Source organism: Oncorhynchus gorbuscha, linkage group LG14 (assembly GCF_021184085.1).
Source record: "Oncorhynchus gorbuscha isolate QuinsamMale2020 ecotype Even-year linkage group LG14, OgorEven_v1.0, whole genome shotgun sequence".
In the NCBI taxonomy this organism is placed as follows: domain Eukaryota; kingdom Metazoa; phylum Chordata; class Actinopteri; order Salmoniformes; family Salmonidae; genus Oncorhynchus; species Oncorhynchus gorbuscha.
In genome coordinates, this window is record NC_060186.1 from 26,548,326 (window position 1) to 26,570,194 (window position 21,869).

General features: G+C 42.4%; 1 protein-coding gene across 2 annotated transcripts in view; it reads left to right on the forward strand.

Annotated features, from left to right (window-relative positions):
- The window catches only part of tbc1d22a (TBC1 domain family, member 22a), a 63,892-nt gene extending 42,138 nt beyond the window's left edge, over nt 1-21,754 (forward strand). Inside the window, exons 7-9 of one of the 2 annotated variants that reach the window (XM_046297668.1) lie at nt 17,712-17,840; nt 20,547-20,609; nt 21,291-21,754. In XM_046297668.1, coding sequence (XP_046153624.1) covers nt 17,712-17,840; nt 20,547-20,609; nt 21,291-21,419 — 321 coding nt within the window. In that variant the 3' untranslated portion in view covers nt 21,420-21,754. The remainder of the gene's footprint in view (nt 1-17,711; nt 17,841-20,546; nt 20,610-21,290) is intronic. The other variant, XM_046297669.1, reaches the window with a different exon arrangement.
- Nucleotides 21,755-21,869: the final 115 nt, after the last annotated feature.

Sequence of the window (21,869 nt, forward strand, 5' to 3'; positions counted from 1 at the left end):
TCTTGAAAATCAAATCTCTGCACTCAAAACAACTTATTTATATATTTTTCCCTCACTAACAAAAAACATCAGCTCTCTGAGCAGCTAACCGATCGCTGCAGCTGTACATAGTCCATCTGTAAACAGCCCACCCAATCGACATACCTCATCCCCATATTGTTTTTATTTACTTTTCTGCTCTTTTGCACACCAGTATCTCTACTTACACATCATCTGCTCATTTATCACTCGTGTTAATCTGCTAAATTGTAATTATTTTGCTACTATGGCCTAATTATTGCCTTACCTCCTCACGCCATTTGCACACACTGTAAACAGACTTTATTTTTTCTATTGTGTTATTGACTATATGCCTGTTTATTCCATGTGTAACTGTGTTGTCTGTGTCGCTTTGCTTTATCTTGGCCAGGTCGCAGTTGTAAATGAGGACTTGTTCTCGACTAGCCTACCTGGTTAAATAAAATAATAATAAACCGTGCCACTAAACCAGAAATGTAGCAGCTTCAACCAGCTTAACTCTGGTCCAAACACTTTCATGACCATATTCCACAGCCGGGCTAACATGTCCCTTGCTGGTACTTCTCACAGAAACCATCACCATTGTATCCCCCAACACTTTCCCTGGTTGCCACTCAAAAAATGTCATTACCACTTTTTTAACAATTCACCCCAAATACACTGATTTTGAGGTAGGGTGGCATTTTATGCCAAGTTACCTGATTTTCATATTCTATTTTTTTGGGGCGTCGAGGCAATGATATTGTGGTGTTGCAGTGCCACCTGGTTTGCCCGGGTAGCACACACAGCCATGTCTAGTTCACCTGTCTGACCTTCATCTGCCTATGTCTGGCTCGTCTGTTATCCTGACTCGGAGCTGGAGCTCCACTCTGTTGGACCCTTTGTGTGGTGAGGGTTGGTGTGTGTATGTGTGTGTCTCTTGTCTTCTCGGTATCCCTCTTCTGAATATGGTGATGTCTTTCTGCATCTAGTCCTGTGTTTGTGTGTTGGTGATTTTTGCCATGAGAATTAAAACAGCAGGGAATCATCTTTTAAACAAGAGCGATGACTCGTCAGGCCTCTGTGGGAGCAGACGGAGCTGCCGTCACCGTTTGAGGCGCTGTTGTTTTAATGCAAAATCAATTCTCTTCATCCTGCTGACTGCACACACACACACACACACACACTGTTCAGACTTCAGCAAGCCTCTCCAGTGCTCTACTAAGTAGAAAATAAAGATTTCATTTACTTCCCAAATTGATTCCTTAAGCTTATTTTTTAGTGGGAGAGCGATGGGAGAACAGATTGTGTGTTTGTGTCAGGTGCCAGCCCATGGATTGACAAAGTGATTATTGGAGAAAATAATCAACAGCAAGTTAAAGGGGGTCTTTAGATGTATCTAGGCTGGCCAGCTGTGATAGTTACCTACTGACTGTCAGCACCTTATAGTTTTACTTTCCCCTCTTCAAAAACTTTCACAAGGACAAGGCTATTGATTCTTCTAATTTTCTGAAGCACAAGAACAGATAGTCAAATTAAATTGGCACCCTTGCATTATTCAATTTCTTTTAAGTGAAACAATAAAATGACAACTTTTAGTGTTTGCAACTGCACATGACCTCAAACTGGAATTTAGATTTTTTTTACTGTAAGGAGAAAATGAATGATTGAATATTCATATTAAGTTGGTTGGAGGCAATGGTTGTCCTTTGCTGTGTAATTTCTCACCTGATAAGTTGCAGGTGCCTACATGAGTAAAAATATCCCTGGGGTCAAGCTTCCTGACATCCAGGATCTATATACTAGGCGCTGTCAGAGGAAGGCCCAAAGAATTGTCAAGGACTCCAGTCACCCAAGTCTTAGACTGTTCTCTCTGCTACTGCACGGCAAGTGGTACAGGACCTGAAGGCTCATTAACAGCTTCTACCCCCAAGCCATAAGACTGCTGAACAACTAATCAAATGGCCACCATGACTATTGACATGTACCGGTTCCCCCTGTATATAACCTCGTTATTATGCACATTTCTTGTTAAGTTTTTTTTTATTTGATTGATTCAACATTTTTTTAAAACTTTAATATTTCATTAACTCTTTCTTAAACTGCATTGCTGATTTTTAAGGGCTTGTAAGCATTTCGCTGTAAAGTCTACACCTGTTGTATTCGGCGCATGTGACAAATACTTTTGATTTGAAATAGCTATTCAATCAGTTTTGGAAATGAATAAACAGAACATTCTTCATTGCACTCCATAGTAAAGTGTAACAGTGCCAATGTATTTGATTGCATCTGTAAGTGTGGTGGATGGAAGTTTGAGTTTAGTTAGAATTGCAGTGACTGAGCAATCTAACAAATCCCAGAGTGGACTGTAGTATCATGCATGAACTAGGGGTTGGAACCTACATTTATTATCCAATCGTTTCATTCTGATCAAATCGAATGGTATTCACATGCGCCGAATACAACAGGTGTAGACTTTACAGTGAAATGCTTACTTACGAGCCCCCAACCAGCAATGCGTAATTTAAAAGCAGCTTTAAAACAACAATAGCAAGACTATATACAGTCGTGGCCAAAAGTTGAGAATGACACAATGATTAATTTCCAAAGTCTGCTGCTTCAGTGTCTTTAGATATTTTTGTCAGATGTTACTATGGAATACTGAAGTATAATTACAAGCATTTCATAAGTGTCAAAGGCTTTTTTTTTGTCAATTAACTTCTGGGCCTGACTGATGGCAGCCCATTCTTGCATAATCAATGCTTTGAGTGTGTCAGAATTTGTGGGTTTTTGTTTGTCCAACCGCCTCTTGAGGATTGACCACAAGTTCTCAGTGGGATTAAGGTCTGGGGATTTTCCTGGCCATGGACCCAAAATATCAATGTTTTGTTCCCCGAGCCACTTAGTTATCACTTTTGTCTTATGCCAAGGTGCTCCATCATGCTGGAAAAGGCATTGTTCATCACCAAACTGTTCTTGGATGGTTGGGAGAAGTTGCTCTCGGGATGTGTTCTTACGCAAAATTGTGAGTGAGTCCACTCCCTTGGCTGAGAAGCAACCCCACACATGGTCTCAGGATGCTTTACTGTTGGCATGACAGGACTGATGGTAGCGCTCACCTTGTCTTCTCCGGACAAGCCTTTTTCCGGATGCCCCAAACAATCGGAAAGGGAATACATCAGAGAAAATGACTATACCCCAGTCCTCAGCAGTCCAATCCCTGTACCTTTTGCAGAATATCAGTCTGTTATGAATCCCTTTTGGCCCGACAGTCTAGGGGGGATGGTAATGAGACCCGTAACATAACTCATGCAAATTATTATTGTGACAAAGTAAAAGTGTGCACGAAATAACCACGACAACAGAAATCTACCGTCAAACTCTAGGTTTATTTATAAACACACGGTAATGGGGGGAGCAGGAAAAGGGGCTGAGCTGGACCCAAGGAAAGAAACAATAAATATACAAAAACACACCCCTAAGCTAGACTAGCCTACTTTAACAACCGCTAACTAACTAACCAAAAATACAGTGGGTGGTCCGCCCAGTTCTAACTAGTGTATTTAACAAAGTTCACCTACGGGTAGTGTATGCCCATGGGCGACTTGTCTTGGTTTCCCCTTTTTCCCACCAGCAACAAACAAACACCATAACCAAAAACAATACTCACAGGTGATGACAAAGTGCTATGGAGGTGCTTTAAACAAAAGAGAGGTTTAAGACACAAAGCGAGAGTGAAACACAGAGACCTACAGACATGGCATTTACAGAGAGATTGAGCTAGAGATTGAGCTGAGCTGAGCTTTTGAACAAACAAATGATGGGGTTTTTAAACCATGGGGAAGGAACTGTGATAGGTCAGGAAATAGGAGGAGGTGTGTCTTCTGATTGATGATTGATTGTTGACTGATTGGGGAGTGATGATTTTCACCTGTGAGGGGAGAAGGAGAGAAAAGAAACACACACAGGATACACACACACACACACAGGATAACTGTATCCGTAACACTCCCACCCTTAAAAGAGCAACCCTAGGGGTTGCGACTACAGTATTTCAATGAATACTCACAACAAAGCAACAACCTTGCAAAACATACAGAAATCATTTTCACACACGAGACAAAGCATCTGCCAACACATTATCTTAACAAAAACTGGTTACCCGATTTTTGTCTTCGGTAACGGTCCGACACAATCAACCACCACATGCTCGAATGGTTCACCTATGACAGGTATGGGACAAAGAGGAGCGGGAGGAATAACCTGTTTTGATTTTCCTGTTATCTGACATGTGTGGCATGTCCGACAGAACTGAGCCACATCTTGTTTTAAACCCGGCCAAAAGAAATGTCGAAGGATCCGATCATAAGTTTTTGTGATTCCTAAATGACCAGACCACTGGTGATCATGAGCAAGGGATAACACATTTTGTCGAAAGGCTGTAGGAATCACTATTTGGTAAACAGCATTCCAATCTCCATCCGCGTCAACATGGGATTTCCATTTACGCATGAGGAGATTACCATCAATGAAGTAAGCCACGTTCTTCTTCTTCACATCTTCCAATGAGACAACACTAGAAAAACATTTAGCAAGCTTGTTGTCAACCTTTTGGTTAGCAATTAGCTGCTCACGAGTGACTGGTAACTGTATTGCATCAGCAATAAGTTCAACGTTCTTTGATTCTTTCCTGGGCTGTTTGTCAGAGGTGATCAGCTTCTCAGAGGTATCACACAATCCATCTTCTTGATCAACCTCTTTGAACAGTACAGTGTTCGACAAATCTATCTCGTCACCCTCTTGTAGTGCCTGAGCACGAGTGACAGCACAAGCGGGGAACACATGTGGATAACTCTGTGCCAGCTCATTCGAGAGAGAGTGGTCACTTTTATCCAATACTTCCAATACGGGTACTACCTTTCCTCCGGCAATATCGTTACCCATTATAAAGGTCACACCTTTCACTGGCAACATAGGACGTACCCCCACTCTGAATATTCCACTGATTAACTCAGAGTGTACATTTACAAAGTGCAATGGTACTCGGACAAAACCCATTTCAATACCCTGCACTAACACACTGGAACCACAGTATGTATCGTCAGATAAGGGCAACACATCAGACAATATAAACGACTGCGCCGCACCAGTATCTCTAAGGATTTTAACCGGTCGTTGAGACGCTTCGTCATTCGTTAGGGACACAAACCCCTCTAAAATGAATGGTTCATAACGGCGGTCGGGGACTGAGACTTTCAAACTACAGTTACCCTGAGGCACCTGTTTTGTTGCCGACCTCTTAACCGTACAAATTAGAGCAACACCTGTTGGTGGCTTGGCACGAAGAGGCATCCCTTGTTTGCGTTTAAGCAGGAAGCAATCATTAATCATATGTCCTACTTTATGACAATAGAAACAGGGACGCTCATTCTTCTGGCGTGCTTGATATACTACTGCTGGCCGACTAGGGCTAAAGGTAGGAAACTCAGTGGCTCTACTCTCAGTTTGAGCCGAAAACACACTCTTGTGCGTCAACACCAACTCGTCTGCCAACACAGACGCTTATGCCAGACAGGATACTTTCTGTTTGTTTAGGTAAACTACAATGCGTTCGGGTAAGCAATTTTTAAACTCTTCCAACAAGATTAACTCCCGGAGAGAGTTGAAATCAGTTACCTTACTAGCAGCATGCCATTTATCAAACAGATTTCCCTTGTCTCTAGCAAATTCCACATAAGTCTTACTAGAAGACTTTCTATGAGACCTAAATCTCTGTCGGTATGCCTCAGGCACAAGCTCATAGGCACGAAGAACAGTAGCTTTGACCACTCCGTAATTCAAACTGTCCTCCAGAGGTAACGCTGACACAACCTCTTGGGCTTTACCAGTTAATTTACACTTAATTAATAGGCACCATACCTCTTCAGGCCATTTCAATGCTACGGCTATATGCTCATATACACAAAAATAGGAGTCAACCTCTGACTCTCTGAACAAAGGTACTAAGGCAATCTGCCTACTAATGTCAAACGTGTTTGAGGACACAGCAGGTGAGGACAGCTCACAAACAGGCACAGTAGGACCGGAGGCTAGCCTCGCTGTCTCTGCCTCCAGTTCCATCTGGCGCATTTTGAACTCCAACTGCCTTTGTTCTCTGTCTGCCTCAATTTTACACATCTCCAAATGCCCTTGTTCTCATTCTTTTTCTGCCTCTATTTTACACATCTCCAACTGGAGAGTCTCTCGCCTAATTTGGGCTCTCTCTTCCACCTCCAGTTGGAACTGTGCTAAACGGACATCCCTCCTGGCACCACCATTTGACAGTGGGGAGAGTGGATCAAAACGGGACAATGTGGCTGGTGTTTTTACCTCTCCCTCATTATCAGACACCAATGGGCTTACAGGAGCAGCAACATCCGCTACAGGGGTAGTAGGCTCAAGCAGCGGTAACACAAGCACCTGCTCTTCCAACAATACATTTAATACTAGCCGTTTCACCTCCGCCTTAACTAAACTCTGCGGAATCGATACTGAATAATGGTCAGCCAAGGTCATTAAATCAACTCTACGACATTTGTCAAAAACTTCCCACGAAGGGTTATCCAAAAAGGATCTCAAATCAAAAGTAGTCCATTTTACACTACTTCACAAGTGCCAAAGAAAATAGCAAACACTAATGCTACTTCAGCTATGACGCTCAACACTGAACTATACCACTACAACAATCTACATGAGCGGCATGGGTGTCAGTTATGACATATCCAGGATGAGCCCCCACTTATGTTACGAATCCCTTTTGGCCCGACAGTCTAGGGGGGATGGTAATGAGACCCGTAACATAACTCATGCAAATTATTATTGTGACAAAGTAAAAGTGTGCACGAAATATCCACGACAACAAATCTACCGTCAAACTCTAGGTTTATTTATAAACACACGGTAATGGGGGGAGCAGGAAAAGGGGCTGAGCTGGACCCAAGGAAAGAAACAATAAATATACAAAAACACACCCCTAAGCTAGACTAGCCTACTTTAACAACAGCTAACTAACCAAAAATACAGTGGGTGGTCCGCCCAGTTCTAACTAGTGTATTTAACAAAGTTCACCTACGGGTAGTGTATGCCCATGGGCGACTTGTCTTGGTTTCCCCTTTTTCCCACCAGCAACAAACACCATAACCAAAAACAATACTCACAGGTGATGACAAAGTGCTATGGAGGTGCTTTAAACAAAAGAGAGGTTTATGACACAAAGCGAGAGTGAAACACAGAGACCTACATACATGGCATTTACAGAGAGATTGAGCTGAGCTGAGCTGAGCTTTTGAACAAACAAATGATGGGGTTTTAAACCATGGGGAAGGAACTGTGATAGGTAGGGAAATAGGAGGAGGTGTGTCTTCTGATTGATGATTGATTGTTGACTGGGGAGTGATGATTTTCACCTGTGAGGGGAGAAGGAGAGAAAAGAAACACACACACACACACACACACACACACACACACACACACACACACACACACACACACACACACACACACACACACACACACACACACACACACACACACACACACACACACACACACACACACACACACACACACACACACAGGATAACTGTATCCGTAACACAGTCTGTCCCTGATGTTTTTCCTGGGGAGAAGTGGCTTCTTTGCTGCCCTTCTTGACACCAGGCCATCCTCCAAAGGTCTACACCTCGCTGCGTGCAGATGCACTTACACCTACCTGCCTGCTGCCATTCCTGAGCAAGCTATGTACTGGTGGTGCCCCGATCCCGCAGCTGAATCAACTTTAGGGGACTGTCCTGGCGCTTGCTGGACTTTCTTGGGCGGCCTGAAGCCTTCTTCACAACAATTGAACCGCTCTCCTTGAAGTTCTTGATGATCCGATAAATGGTTGATTTAGGTGCTATCTTACTGGCAGCAATATCCTTGCCTGTGAATCCCTTTTTGTGCAAAGCAATGACGACGGCACATGTTTCCTTGCAGGTAACCATGGTAGACAGAGGAAGAACAATGATTCCAAGCACCACCCTCTTTTTGAAGCTTCCAGTCTGTTATTCGAACTCAATCAGCATGACAGAGTGATCTCTAGCCTTGTCCTCGTCAACACTCACACCTGTGTTAACCAGAGAATCACTGACATGTCAGCTGGTCCTTTTGTGGCAAGGCTGAAATGCACTGGAAATGTTTTTTGGGGGGGATTCAGTTCATTTGCATGGCAAAGAGTGACTTTTCAATTCATCTGATCACTCTACATAACATTCTGGAGTATATGCAAATTGGCATCATACAAACTGAGGCAGCAGACTTTGAAAATTACAAAATAATAATGAGCAGAGAGCTTTATACTTTACACTTTATAGTTCAAAAAGACAGTTTGATGATTTACTTGGATTTGACCACTTTCCTCCAATCCTCTGCCATCTTCACTCGTGGGGTTACAAGGTAGGATTAGTGGGTAAATTTTGAATTGGACAGGAGGACACCTAATTTCAGGAATTGAATTGACCTAACTGTGGTTTGTGTACCTGCCTGGCTTTAGAGCACATCTGCTCACAACTATGACGGTCCTGACTCCAAAGGAAGAGACAATCCTCTTGAACCTACTTGGAACTAAATGCTTGCGCTGATCAAGAATTTATTACTATTGACAGATTTTTCTCTTTACCTACCAAATTGCTATGTTTAATGTGCTCTCTACTGTATCCAGCTAACCACACTGCCAGCCCACCTCCAACATTCTCTAACCAGTTTGTGACTTACTCAAACTGTTCTTGTACTGTTTGACGGAGTGGTTTGAAACTTTTGAAGGACACTCCTTTTGACTCTATTCATTCATGTTCTGACTCTATCATTGCTTGACATTTCTAAAGGTTGTTGAAGTCCAACATGTTCCATCAATAAAGTAACCCATTTCTCATCTCTCAATTCATGAATGAAACTCCCCCCCCCACATCCTGATTTAACCCTCCCGTTGTGTTCGTTTCATGTTAATTATGTGTTCCTGGTCCAAAATGACCACCCCATTATTGCTGATTATAAATCTATAATACATATATTATCACCTAATGTTGTTAGATCTTTTTATCAACTTAAGTTCTTGTGAACGTTACACGTTTTGAACTTCTATTTGCTATTTATGGCCTGTAGGCCTCATTGACCTGAGTTCATACAACTCGTTTTTGAGTTAAACAATGTATGGATTATTTTGACTGTAACATACTCAGATGAAACCTATTGTGCTATTTATCAGACTTGTTAATTGTTTGCTCCATGTGTAACTCTGTTGTCTGTTCACACTGCTATGCTTTATCTTGGCCAGGTCGCAGTTGCAAATGAGAACTTGTTCTCAACTAGCCTACCTGGTTAAATAAAGGTGAAATAAAAAAATTAAAAAAAGACTACTTTGTCAAAGTTTAACAAGGACTCTCTCCTCACCAGTGTCATCATCAAAGATATGATCAAGAGCCTCACATACAGTATATCGTTTGGTAATTGTGCTGCCACAGAATGAATTGTGAGCAAGGCCTCAAAAAAGCTTTATATACCAGAGCTGCGAGAGAAGTTCTATATATTAATGAAGCAATGTTGAGATTGTTTGTGAGAATGCCAACAGGTGGGGAAAGATTATTTTTGGGGGCGTTGCCATGGAAGCCAAGAAGGGGGTGGTTCACGTGCTGAAATTTGGTGGTCTGGGAGAGCAAGTGTGTCCATCTGATTAATTGGCATGTGCCTGAAGTCAATTTTAGACATTGTCTCACCCATTCATTTCTAATGACCGGTCACTTTTGACCGGAAACTCCTAAAGTGTTATGAAAATCATCAAAATGTATTTTGTGTGGACAAAGTCATGGAACCGTATGACAATCAGATTAAATGAAATACATTTTTCAGAGAGAACTTGTAAGTTGGTCCAATTCGACTGGGACACAGCAGGAGGGTTAATGGAGTTTTCAAAAGGTTTTGACCCCCACCCAACCTAGCTATCCACTGCATATCTCACAGCAGTAGCACTCGGATAATACTTCTGAGTCTCTTGAAATACTTGACCTTCCTCTGTCACCAACATTAGAATAGCAACCCTCACCTCCTCCCTTTTAAGGCACATTATCAAGTCAGCGTGATTACATGGACATATGGTAATGGCCCTTATAGCCAGTGCTCAGGGGGCTGCCTGGCACACATACGTCTTGTTGTAAGAGCTATTTGTTGTGCAGTGGGAGTGAAGAATGGGAACAAGCCTCAACTGCTCCAGAGATTAATGGTTTTCTGGGGCTGTAGATTTCCAGGCAATCAATTACTGTATCACTATGGGCCTAGTCTACACCAGCAGGACTAGACATATGATGTATACTGTAGCTAGATACATTCTCACTGGAGGAGAGGTGTGTTTGTATCCGGTGTGTGCGAGTGTGTTTTCAATGTTATACCATTTGTTAGGCCCTCGACCCTCTTTGCATTAATCTCTGCCCATCTGTTATTGAATGTGGGTTGATATGAAGAGAATAATATGTCCAACAACCTTAACAGTTCCCTTTTAAAATTCCTCTGCCATACTGAAACATTTGCTGATGCAGTGGACCTGTGTCAGTAGTAAAAGTGCTCGAACAGTTACTGTGCGTCCCAAATGGCCCCCTCATCCCTACATAGAGTAGTGCACTACTTTTGCCCAGCCTGGTGCCCACTGGAGCGCAGTCCGTTTTTAGCAGATTTAAAGTGATTGGAAGTTACTGTATCCCCTAACGTAGTTCCCACAATGTGTGTGGATGCATGGGTGTGTATGTGCCTGTCTAGACTAGACTAGTGTATAATGCTAGGCTTGTGATGAATCGTTCTCGACTACTCACAAGGCTAGCATGGGCAGGTTTTTTTCTTCTCTCCAGTGAATTGATTCAAATATGTATGTTTGATTCAAAGTATATGGTGGTATATGCTTGGGTGGTATCCAGATTATCATACCTGCAAACAGACCTTGTGCCATACTGGGATATTTAGTAATACCGGCACTGGACACAAGGGGCGCTGTTTTCAAATTCCACTGTAATCCGAAGGTTAGCAATGCTAACAAGTACATGTAAAAATCCATAGAGAATGAGAACTAAATGCGAACGAGTGCATTGCGAATGTTTTATACAGTCATTTTATATATGAACTAAACCCTACAACTATACAAGTAACTAAAAAAAGCTACTTAGTCTTCGGCATGCACAAAACAAATATTAAACAGCAAGGCTCTGGATCCAGGAGGGGTTTCTCTGCTGTTACCAAGTGAAGCTTGATTTTGGAAGAAGCTAACCATTTAGCTAGCGAGCTACTTAATTGGAAAACCAAATGCACATCTTCAGAGCTTTTAGCACACTTTAGACAGTTAACTTAATCGTTATAAGATATCGGACAACCACTTACTTGTGAATTCCATATTGTATGTAACAAGATCACTTGGTGTGTGCTGCACAACAGTGAGTGACTCACAAGCAATTTCCCTCCAAAAAATGTAGGCACTGAGCAAATTTCAGGTCTGCTGAGTGCAAACTCGAATTTGGTGGAATTTCTGTGCAATTTCTGGCCCGCGTTTTACTGTGAACACTGACGCTGTACTCACTTTAGGTTACAGGTATAACAGTGGCAGGTTGCTGTGGCTATTTGATCATAATGAAGGCCTATCAGAGTGGCTTAGTATAAACTATGGAGAAAATGCATCGCAATACATTTTAACACGGAATTAGCTGTTCTGTATTTCAGCCTACAGTAGCCAATGTGTGGTGTTCAATGTAGGCCTATATTCCATAAGAATTTTCAAAGAAATGTAGCGATTGATAGTAACCTGTTTATCCACTTGTCTCTCAGACAAGGTGACTGAACATGTTGTATTAGTTTGCAAGAAACCACTTTACAAAATGAATTGCATTATTATTCTCATACCATTATTACGGATAATCAGGCAAATTATGCTACCCTTTGCATATTGGCTACTTATATTTTGAGACGGGCTTGAATAAGCTAACACTTCCCCAAAATACCACACTGCCCCTTGCAGATAAAATGCTCTTTACCTGACTTGCATTTTCAAAGAAGGCTAGAAATGCACGTGTTGTGCTCTTGTAGGAAGCAACCACTCCGACATTGCTGACTAGAAATGAGGTATAACTGGGCTAATAACTCACTAACAGAATATGAACAAATGTACACCTGGCTACATGCAGTTGTTGGTTTGATCGCAAAACAAAGGTATCTATTCGCAACCACTCATTCTGTAAACACAGTCCAGTTCAAAGTGAATGGTACAGATCCAAGTATGGCAATGGTCTGTTTGCGTATAGGGATACTGTAGCTCTGATTTGGTTATGGTGCACCGGTCTGTGTAGAGTATGGGCCTGAGTTGTCAGTCAATGCAATATAATCCTACTTCAATGCACTTTGCGAGAATCTCTTGCATAGTTTTTTTTGTTTCGGTATGTTTCATTGAAAGTGACTATTGCGTTGATTCGTTCACAATTCACACAGCGGTGGGAAATGTTGATAGTGTTGACTAAAAGGGCTGATGTTTCTTCTGTGCGTCAGTCTCGGGGGGCTGTGCGTGAGTCTCGGGGGGCTGTGCGTGCTTAGAGGGAACATTGCTCACAAGGCTCCGGTCTCTTGTTGTGTGCTTGTAAAGTGAAACCAGGTGACTGGGGACTACTGGTCAGTGGTGGAAGAAGTACCCAATGTTCATACTTGAGTAAAAGTAACGATACCTTCATAGAAAATTACTCAAGTGTAAGTCACCCAGTAAAATTCAAATTCATTTTTTAATTTTTTTGAATTTTACCCCGTTTTCTCCCCAATTTCGTGGTATCCAATTGTTTACTAGCTACTATCTTGTCTCATCGCTACAACTCCCGTACGGGCTCAGGAGAGACTAAGGTTGAAAGTCATGCGTCCTCCGATACACAACCCAACCAATCCGATCCACAAACCAACCCGGAAGCCAGCTGCACCAATGTGTCGGAGGAAACACCGTGCACCTGGCAACCTTGGTTAGCGCGCACTGCGCCCGGGCCGCCACAGAAGTCGCTGGTGCGCGATGAGACCAGGATATCCCTACCGGCCAACCCCTCCCTAACCCGGACGACGCTAGGCCAATTGTGCATCGCCCTACAGATCTCCCGGTCGCGGCTGGTTACGACAGAGTCTGGGCGCGTAAAATTCTACTTGGGTAAAAGTATTTGCTATGAAATAAACTTAAGTATAAATCATTTCTAATTCCTTATATTTAACAAACCAGACCGCATTTTCTTTTTACTTTTATATACGGATAGAGAGGGGTAAGCTCTAACACTCAGACATAATTTACTGACAAAGCGTGTGTGTTTAGTGAGTCCAACATATCAGAGGCAGTAAGGATGACCAGGGATGTTCTCTTGTTAAGTGTGTGAATTAGACCAACAAGTTCTTTTGTGTGTCAGGGAAAATGTATGGAGTAAAAAGTACATACTTTGACTGTTGTGAAGTAAAAGTTACAGATACCCCAAATACTACTCAAGTAGTACTTATTACTTAAGTACTTTACACCACTGCTACCGGTAACCTTCATAATGAAAAATTGTGTGACAAGTGAAATGAAGAATGTGATCTTTTCTCCTATTGTATTGCACAAGTTGACTGCCGATATTTACTTAAAGTAGCTATATATAGCTATATAACTTTAATTAAGTAAATACCTGCAGTCAACTTGTGCAGTATATATATTTTCACATTCATATTTTTATTTTTATAAAGAAAGTTAAAATGGTATTGATGATATTAGGAAAATCATCCCGTGGCCCAATTACAGAGGAGGAACTTTAAATAAATAATAATATTTATTTATTTTGCTTTTATTTAACAAGGCAAGTCAGTTAACAAATTCTTATTTTCAATGACGGCCTAGGAACTGTTCAGGGGCAGAACGACATATTTGTACCTTGTCAGCTCAGGGGATTCGATCTTAAAACCTTAATTGATGCAATTAAAGATTTTAAGTCTGGGGAAAACCCCAGGGCTGGATGGCGCATACCAGTTGAGGTATATTAACCTGTTTTTGATGTGCTCAGAGGACCGTTTATTAGTTTTAACCACTCTTATAACAATAGTAGATAATCAAATACTGAAAAAGGCCTGATTTCACTATTACTGAAACACGACCCAGGTGGTAAATACAGTGCATTCGGAAAGTATTCAATGCCTACACTTTTTTTCACATTTTGTATCGTTGCAGCCTTATTCTAAAATTGATGACATTGTTCCCCCCCCCTCATCAATCTACACACACTACCCCATAATGGCAATGCAAAAACAGGTTTTTAGAAATGTTTGAAAATGTATTAAAAATAAATAACTGAAATCGCATATACATTCTCCAAGTATTCAGACCCTTTTCTCAGTACTTTGTTGAAGCACCTTTGGGCAGCACCAAGTGGGCTGTCCGGTGCCTTTTTCAGAGGAGTGGCTTCCGTGTGGCCACTCTACCATAAAGGCTTGATGGTTGGAGTGCTGCATAGATGGTTGTCCTTCTGGAAGGTTCTCCCGTCTCCACAGAGGAACACTAGAACTCTGTCAAGTTTTTCAACACCTTCCAGACCAACGCCCTTCTCCCATTTAAGAATGGAGGCCACTGTGTTCTTGGGGAGTTTCAATGCTGCAGAAATGTTTTGGCACCCTTCCCCAGATCTGTGCCTCAACACAATCCTCTCTTGGAGCTCTATGGATCGGTGTGTGCCTTTCCCAATCATGTCCAATCACTTGAAGTTACTACAGGTGGACTCCAATCGGGCAGTAGGTGGCCTAGTGGGTAGGAATGTGGGCCAGTAACCGAAAGGTTGCTTGATCGAATACCGGAGCTGACAAGGTAAAAATCTGTAATTTTGTTAGAATGACGTGGATGTCGATTTAAGGCAGCCCCCTTACCTCTCTGATTCAGAGGGGTTGGGTTAAATGAACCTATTCACCAGTACAACTGACTCTGTATCCTCCTTTCCAATCAAGTTGTAGAAACATCTCAAGTATGATCAATGGAAACAGGATGCACCTGAGCTCAATTTCCAGTCTCCCAGCAAAAGGTCTGAATACTTATGTTAAAGTATTTGTGTTTTTTTTTTCATTTTTAGTACATTTGCAAACATGTCTAAACCAATTTTCATTTTGTCATTATGGGGTATTGTGTATAGATTGATGAGGAACAAAATGTGTTAAATCCATTTTAGAATAAGGCTGTAAGGAAACAAAATGTGAAAAAAGTCAGGTCTCTGAATGCACTATATGAAGATCCTGTCCATTTAAAATTGGTGGCCCCGTACACTTCAGTGTTGTGATGCAAAAATTATAGCAAAATGCATAGAATTAAAGTTATTTAGGGATATTATTCATCGTAATCAGGAGTATTTTCTACATGGACAATAGATTAAAGATAATATAAGACAAGTACTGGAAACAATAGAACTATGAAAAATCCAGGAAACCAGGCCTGGTATTCATAGCTGACTTTCAAAAATACTTTTGATAAAGTACGACTGGAATTTACATATAAATGCCTGGAATATTTCCATTTTGGAGAATCTCTTATACAATGGGTTAATGTTAAAGTGTAAAGTAACCCAAGTTGTAAAATAGTAAATAATGACTACTTCTCATAGTATTAAATTAAACTGTCATTAGGAGTAAAACAATGTTTTCCACTATCAGCATATCTATTTATTATGGCCATAGAGATGTTGGCTATTAAAATCACATCCAACAATAGTATCAAGGGGTCTAGAAAGCCAGGGCATAAATACAAAAGTGTCATTGTATGCCGATGATTCATGTTTTCTTTGAAATCCACAAATTGGATCACTCCACAGCCTCATAGAGGATCTAGATCATTTATCTAACCTCTTGAGGCCAATATGTGAAGCTTAATAAAGGGCAGTGTTACTAGCAACAGCAGTGTGCGGGTTTCTCCTTTTTTCTCTCATATTATTCAATTGTTTACTTGCACCTGCAACAAAGATCGCTCAGATGTGCGAGTGCCTTTTGAATGGAAAGTTGGCAAAAGTAGATGCCATCTTGCTACCATGGAAAGGACAATACCGGTCTATTTGTGGAAAAATCACCCTGATTTAACTCTTTAGTTATATCCCAGTTTACTTATTTGCGTATGGCCTTGGCTTTATGTAATAACTTGTTTTTTAAATATGTGCAGAAGATTACATTTTATTTGGCATGGCAAGCCAGACAAAATTAAACGGTTAGGTTTATTATGAATATGAATTTGGAGGGCAGAAATGATTATTAATTTATTAATTATTTTATTAAATTATGATTAAATATTAAAGCATTAGACCTCTCACTAAAGGCTTCAGTCATACAAAAGCTATATTTATATCCAAACTGGTTCTCTAGCAGATTAGTAAGAATGGCTAACCCTGTGTTCAAGAATGGCCTTTTTCCCTTTATTCAGATGACAGCTCCAAAACAGCATTATTTTTAAAACAAGCCATAGAAAGATGCAATATCAGTTTAACCCACCAGAAAAGACAAATGATTACAACAAATATTATTATGATTAACTCAAATATGCGAACTGATAGAAAAACAATTTAAATAATAATAAAAAAAAAATGTTATGATTTTTTTCTAAATGATATCATACACTTGACTGGTGGAGGGAGGTATGTCACACATGCAGCTAACAAAAACATATGGAAATATCTGCTCTATATAAATTGCAACCAACAAGTTGCAGCATTACCTCAAAGATGGAAGGGGAGAAAGTAAGAAACGTGTCTGTTGGCATTAAAGACCAAAATTGGTTAAAGAAAAGTGTGATAAATAAATTAAGTATACCCGTTTCAGTTAAGGACCAAATAATTGGCAGCTGTGTCATATATATATATATTTACACTGGACCTGTTCAATGGCCCTGTTCAATGGACCATGGTTTATGAACTGATACACAAAACAACGCCGTATTGAACACTTAGTTTTTCAATTCAAATTGTTGTACAAATGTGGGTGATACAACCCTGCCAGCTCTACAGATTTAGCTGTTAAGAGACAATCATTAGATAATTTGTTTAAGTACTCTCCACATGTAGCTTGTTTTTGGTCACAGGAATGGCTGAAGAAGTGCAACATTTATTTGGAGTTAACTCTGCTAATTGCATTTCTGGGTGATCTGAAAATTCAAAGTCAATAATATGTCAATAAAATAATAATGCTCTTACCAAAAATGTTTTCTTTTAATTTACAATATATATATATATATATATATATATATATATATATATATATATATATATATATATATATATATATATATATATATATATATATATATATATATATATATGCCATTCATTTTTCAACTGCGATGTGATGTTCAACCAAAACTCAACTTTTCTATTCTCAGTTTCTACAGATTGTAAATGAAAAGAAAAGGCAGGCTGACGGATGGGACTAAAAACAAACAAAACTAATGTCAAATATACTCTGTCCGTAAAATGTTTATAGTATGTATAATCTGGTAGTAGAATCCTAGGTTATGCTGTCCAATTAGCGGGGTCAGGGGAAATAATAAAATGAAAATATAAAACATATATTTTTTTTAGAGGAGTGGAACTGGCTTCGAGGTCCTGAGTTGAGTTTGAGGACCCTATACTATCCTAACTGTTCTAGTGTTTTCTTCCCAGGGTTACCTTCCTGCCAACACAGAGAGGAGAGAGAGCACGCTACAGAGGAAGAGACAGGAATACTTCGGTTTCATAGAACAGTACTACGACTCGCGCAACGAGGAGCACCACCAAGACACGTACAGACAGGTAAGATGCTATGTATGACTACACACACAGTCACATTTTGTCACTCTTTATTTCTTTCTCTCCTTCCTTTTTTCGCTCCTCTTCTCCCCTGTCTTTCTGTATACCTATATCCACTGAGACGATGTTATTTAACCTTTATTTAAACTAGGCAAGTTAGTTACAATGACTGCCTACCCCGGCCAAACCCTAGTGACGCTGGGCCACCCTACGGGACTCCCAATCACGGCCGGTTGTGATTCAGTCTGGAATTGAACCAGTGTCTGTAGTGACTGTATGTTTGTTTTACTCCGTGTCGTTGTATCTGTCGAACTGCTTTGCTTTATCTTGGCCAGGTCGCAATTGTAAATGAGAACTTGTTCTCAACTTGCCTACCTGGTTAAATAAAAGTTAAATAAATAAAAAGTGACGCTTCTAGCACTGAGATGCAGTGCCTTAGACCTCTGTGCCATTCATGAGCCCATGCACTCATATATTGAGAGCAGTCTGTCTATGCTAAGCTCCGCTCCTCCACAGTTCATCCGTTCCAGTGGTGGATAAATAGAATTCCTCCTCGGCTATCGACAGTTCAGACCCCTCCACCTCAGTGACGGCAGACATATTCATTTGCGCAGATAGAATGGGCTGTCCTGTGGGTGTAAATCCCCAAGCCCTCTTACCAGCCATTTCTCTTTGTCCCTGATGTGTTGGTTCAGCCACAGCCCAGACGAGCCAAGCCACAGCCTGTCAGCGGCGCCGAGGCTGCATCACAGATCCAGTTATACGGTGATAAGTGGTTTTTCATGCTGCTCTCCTCTCACACATAGCAGTGGCCCTATCGCTCTAAAATATGACCCTCCTCCCACCATTGGTGTCAGACTCTCTCCCTCCCTCTGTTTATCAGGGAAATCACTTCTGCTGACACACACACACACACACCTCATATGTTTTACTATCCTTGTGGGGACCTAAAATTGTTTTCCATTCAAAATCCTCTTTTCCCTAAACCTAACCCTAGGCTTCAAATAGCCTTTCTCCCTGCAAGGGATAATTGTACTTGTTTTACTCTCCTTTTGGTGATTTCCGGTGGCCACGAGGATAGTAAACACATGCACGCGTGATATTTGAAAAAAAATATGACCCTCATGTGGTGTGTTGTCGAAATTGTGTGGTGGTGTGTGGTGTGTTGTCGAAGTGCGACAATATTTACTCTGCTGAGATCAACAACCGTTTCCCGCTAGAGTAAGATGAAGAGAGGAAAGCCCTCTCTGCCTTGAAGAAAATGACTGATATTTACTTTAAAATGGGAGAGCTATAGGCTTCCAGCAAACTGAGTAAAAATGTCGCCTCAGCAGGGAGTCTGGAGACCGTTCTTCTCTTTACTGATCTCAGTTCTGTGTTCAGTGGCAGAGGATGTTTTCTGTCTGATCACAGGCTCAGTGCTGTTCCTGAGTCAGCGCTCAACTTCCTGACATTGGCAGTGCAAGACCTGTGACTGTATGTTCCCCGGTCTCTCTTCTGTAACTCCTCTCATCACCCTACAGTAGTGGATCTCTCGCTCACTCACACTCCCCCTCTCGCGCCAACTTTCTCTTTCAATCAGTCAATCAAGTGTATTTATAAAGCTTTTTTTACGTCAGTGGATGTCACATAGTACTTATACAGACACCCAGCCTAAAAACCCAAAGAGCAAGCAACGTCTCCCACACTCTCAGCAGGGGACTATCAGACGCTCCCCCCCACACTCTCAGGGGGGGGGACTATCAGACGCCCCCCCCCACACTCTCAGGAGGGGACTATCAGACGCTCCCTCCCACACTCTCAGCAGGGGACTATCAGACGCTCCCCCCCACACTCTCAGGGGGGGGGACTATCAGACGCCCCCCCCCACACTCTCAGGGGGGGGACTATCAGACGCTCACCCCCACACTCTCAGGAGGGGACTATCAGGCGCTCCCCCCCACACTCTCAGGAGGGGACTATCAGGCGCCGTCTCCCACACTCTCAGGAGGGGACTATCAGGCGCCGTCTCCCACACTCTCAGGAGGGGACTATCAGGCGCCGTCTCCCACACTCTCAGGAGGGGACTATAAGACGCCGTCTCTCACACTCTCAGGAGGGGACTGTCAGACGCCGTCTCTCACACTCTCAGGAGGGGACTGTCAGACGCCGTCTCCCACACTCTCAGGAGGGGACTGTCAGATGCCGTCTCCCACACTCTCAGGAGGGGACTGTCAGACGTCGTCTCCCACACTCTCAGGAGGGGACTGTCAGACGCCGTCTCCCACACTCTCAGGAGGGGACTATCCGACGCCGTCTCCCACACTCTCAGGAGGGGACTATCAGACGCCGTCTCCCACACTCTCAGGAGGGGACTATCAGACGCAGTCTCCCACATCTACTGTATTTTTGCTTATTGAATGCTCGAGTCTATCAGAGGCTTCATATTTTCTAGTCACATTTCTGTACTATATCCCGTTGAATTGTCTCATGTTGATTGATGTGTGTGTACCAGTATGTGCCTTTTTGTGAAAACAGCAGGTTTCCCCCCCCCCTCCACATCTAGGGCTGGGAAAAAGTCCACTGTGGATATGTGTTCAGTTGACTGTGTTGACTTATTCCCCTGGTGTGTGTGCATTTGTGGGTATGTTGTGCACGGTCCGTGTGTATGCGCGACGACTGAATGTGTGTGTGATGTGTTTGTGTTTACTGTTTTCTCCACGCCACCAGATTCGTATAGACATCCCCCGGATGAGTCCAGAGTGTCTAATGCTGCAGCCTATGGTGACCGAGGTAAGACTGGTTAAAGAGGCTGCAGACCCAACCCTCTCTCGCCAGCATGACCCCAGTCCGGTACCCGTCTGCCCTGCCAGTGTTTGTCCGTCTGTCTGCAGGCTCCAACTTCTGAACTGGGTGAATGTGGCTCTCTGGTTTGACGAGGCTCTCCTCCACACGTATGTGACGACGAGGTGTAATGTGCTTGTGCCCCCCACTTGACACCGCTGCGGTTCCATAGAGAAAGTGGGGTTAGGTTTGCAGAGAGCTAGTGAGCCACACTACCCCCTCCACCCAGTTCGGAAATATAGCCTGCAGTTCTCTGCCATCAGTACACGCCTTGGACCCCTGAATCCAGTCCATCCACTAACCAAGTGCTCTCTCTCTCTCTCTCTCTCTCTCTCTCTCTCTCTCTCTCTCTCTCTCTCTCTCTCTCTCTCTCTCTCTCTCTCTCTCTCTCTCTCTCTCTCTCTCTCTCTCTCTCTCTCTCTCTCTCTCTCTCTCTCTCTCTCTCTCTCTCTCTCTCTCTCTCTCTCTCTCTCTCTCTCTCTCTCTCTCTCTCTCTCTCTCTCTCTCTCTCTCTCTCTCTCTCTCTCTCTCTTCCCTTCCTCTCTGTTCCCTCTCTGTGACGGCATATGATAACCTCATTTAACCTCGGCTGCTCTTCTGTTTTGTGTTTCCTCTCTCTCCTCTCTGCAGATCCACATTGACATACCGAGAACTAATCCCCTTATTCCTCTCTTTCAACAAGCTTCTGTCCAAGAGGTGAGGCCTTCTATACAGAACACACCGACTGCCCTGCCCAGGCAGTCACTCACCTCGACCTAGCTAACGTGCCAGATCCTATTCCGTCGTCTTATGCGCACACTGCACCACGCATGCATGCACGTATACTCACGCTCTCTACTAAAAGAGTGGAAACCGTCTGTTGTAATGGAATGTTCTTCCGCACTTTTTTTTTTGCACTCTGCAATGACTATTTTAGAAAACAGATTGTCATTGGATGTAATGGAGTTTGAATACTGCTTGTGTGTTCAGTATTGCAAGTTGCACCCCTCTTCCACCGTGTCCTCTATTGGCCTCTACCTCCATTCCCCTCCCAGGCCACACTACTACCTCAGTGCTGTGAGAGAGGACTAATGAATTGGCCAGCCGGCCTCACACACACACACCCACCCCAATATCTGCATCTCCTTCTTTCTCCTCATACCTCTCTCTTTCTCTCTCCTTTGCTTCATTCTCTCCCTCGCCTATTTCCCTCTCCCTCACCGATTTCTC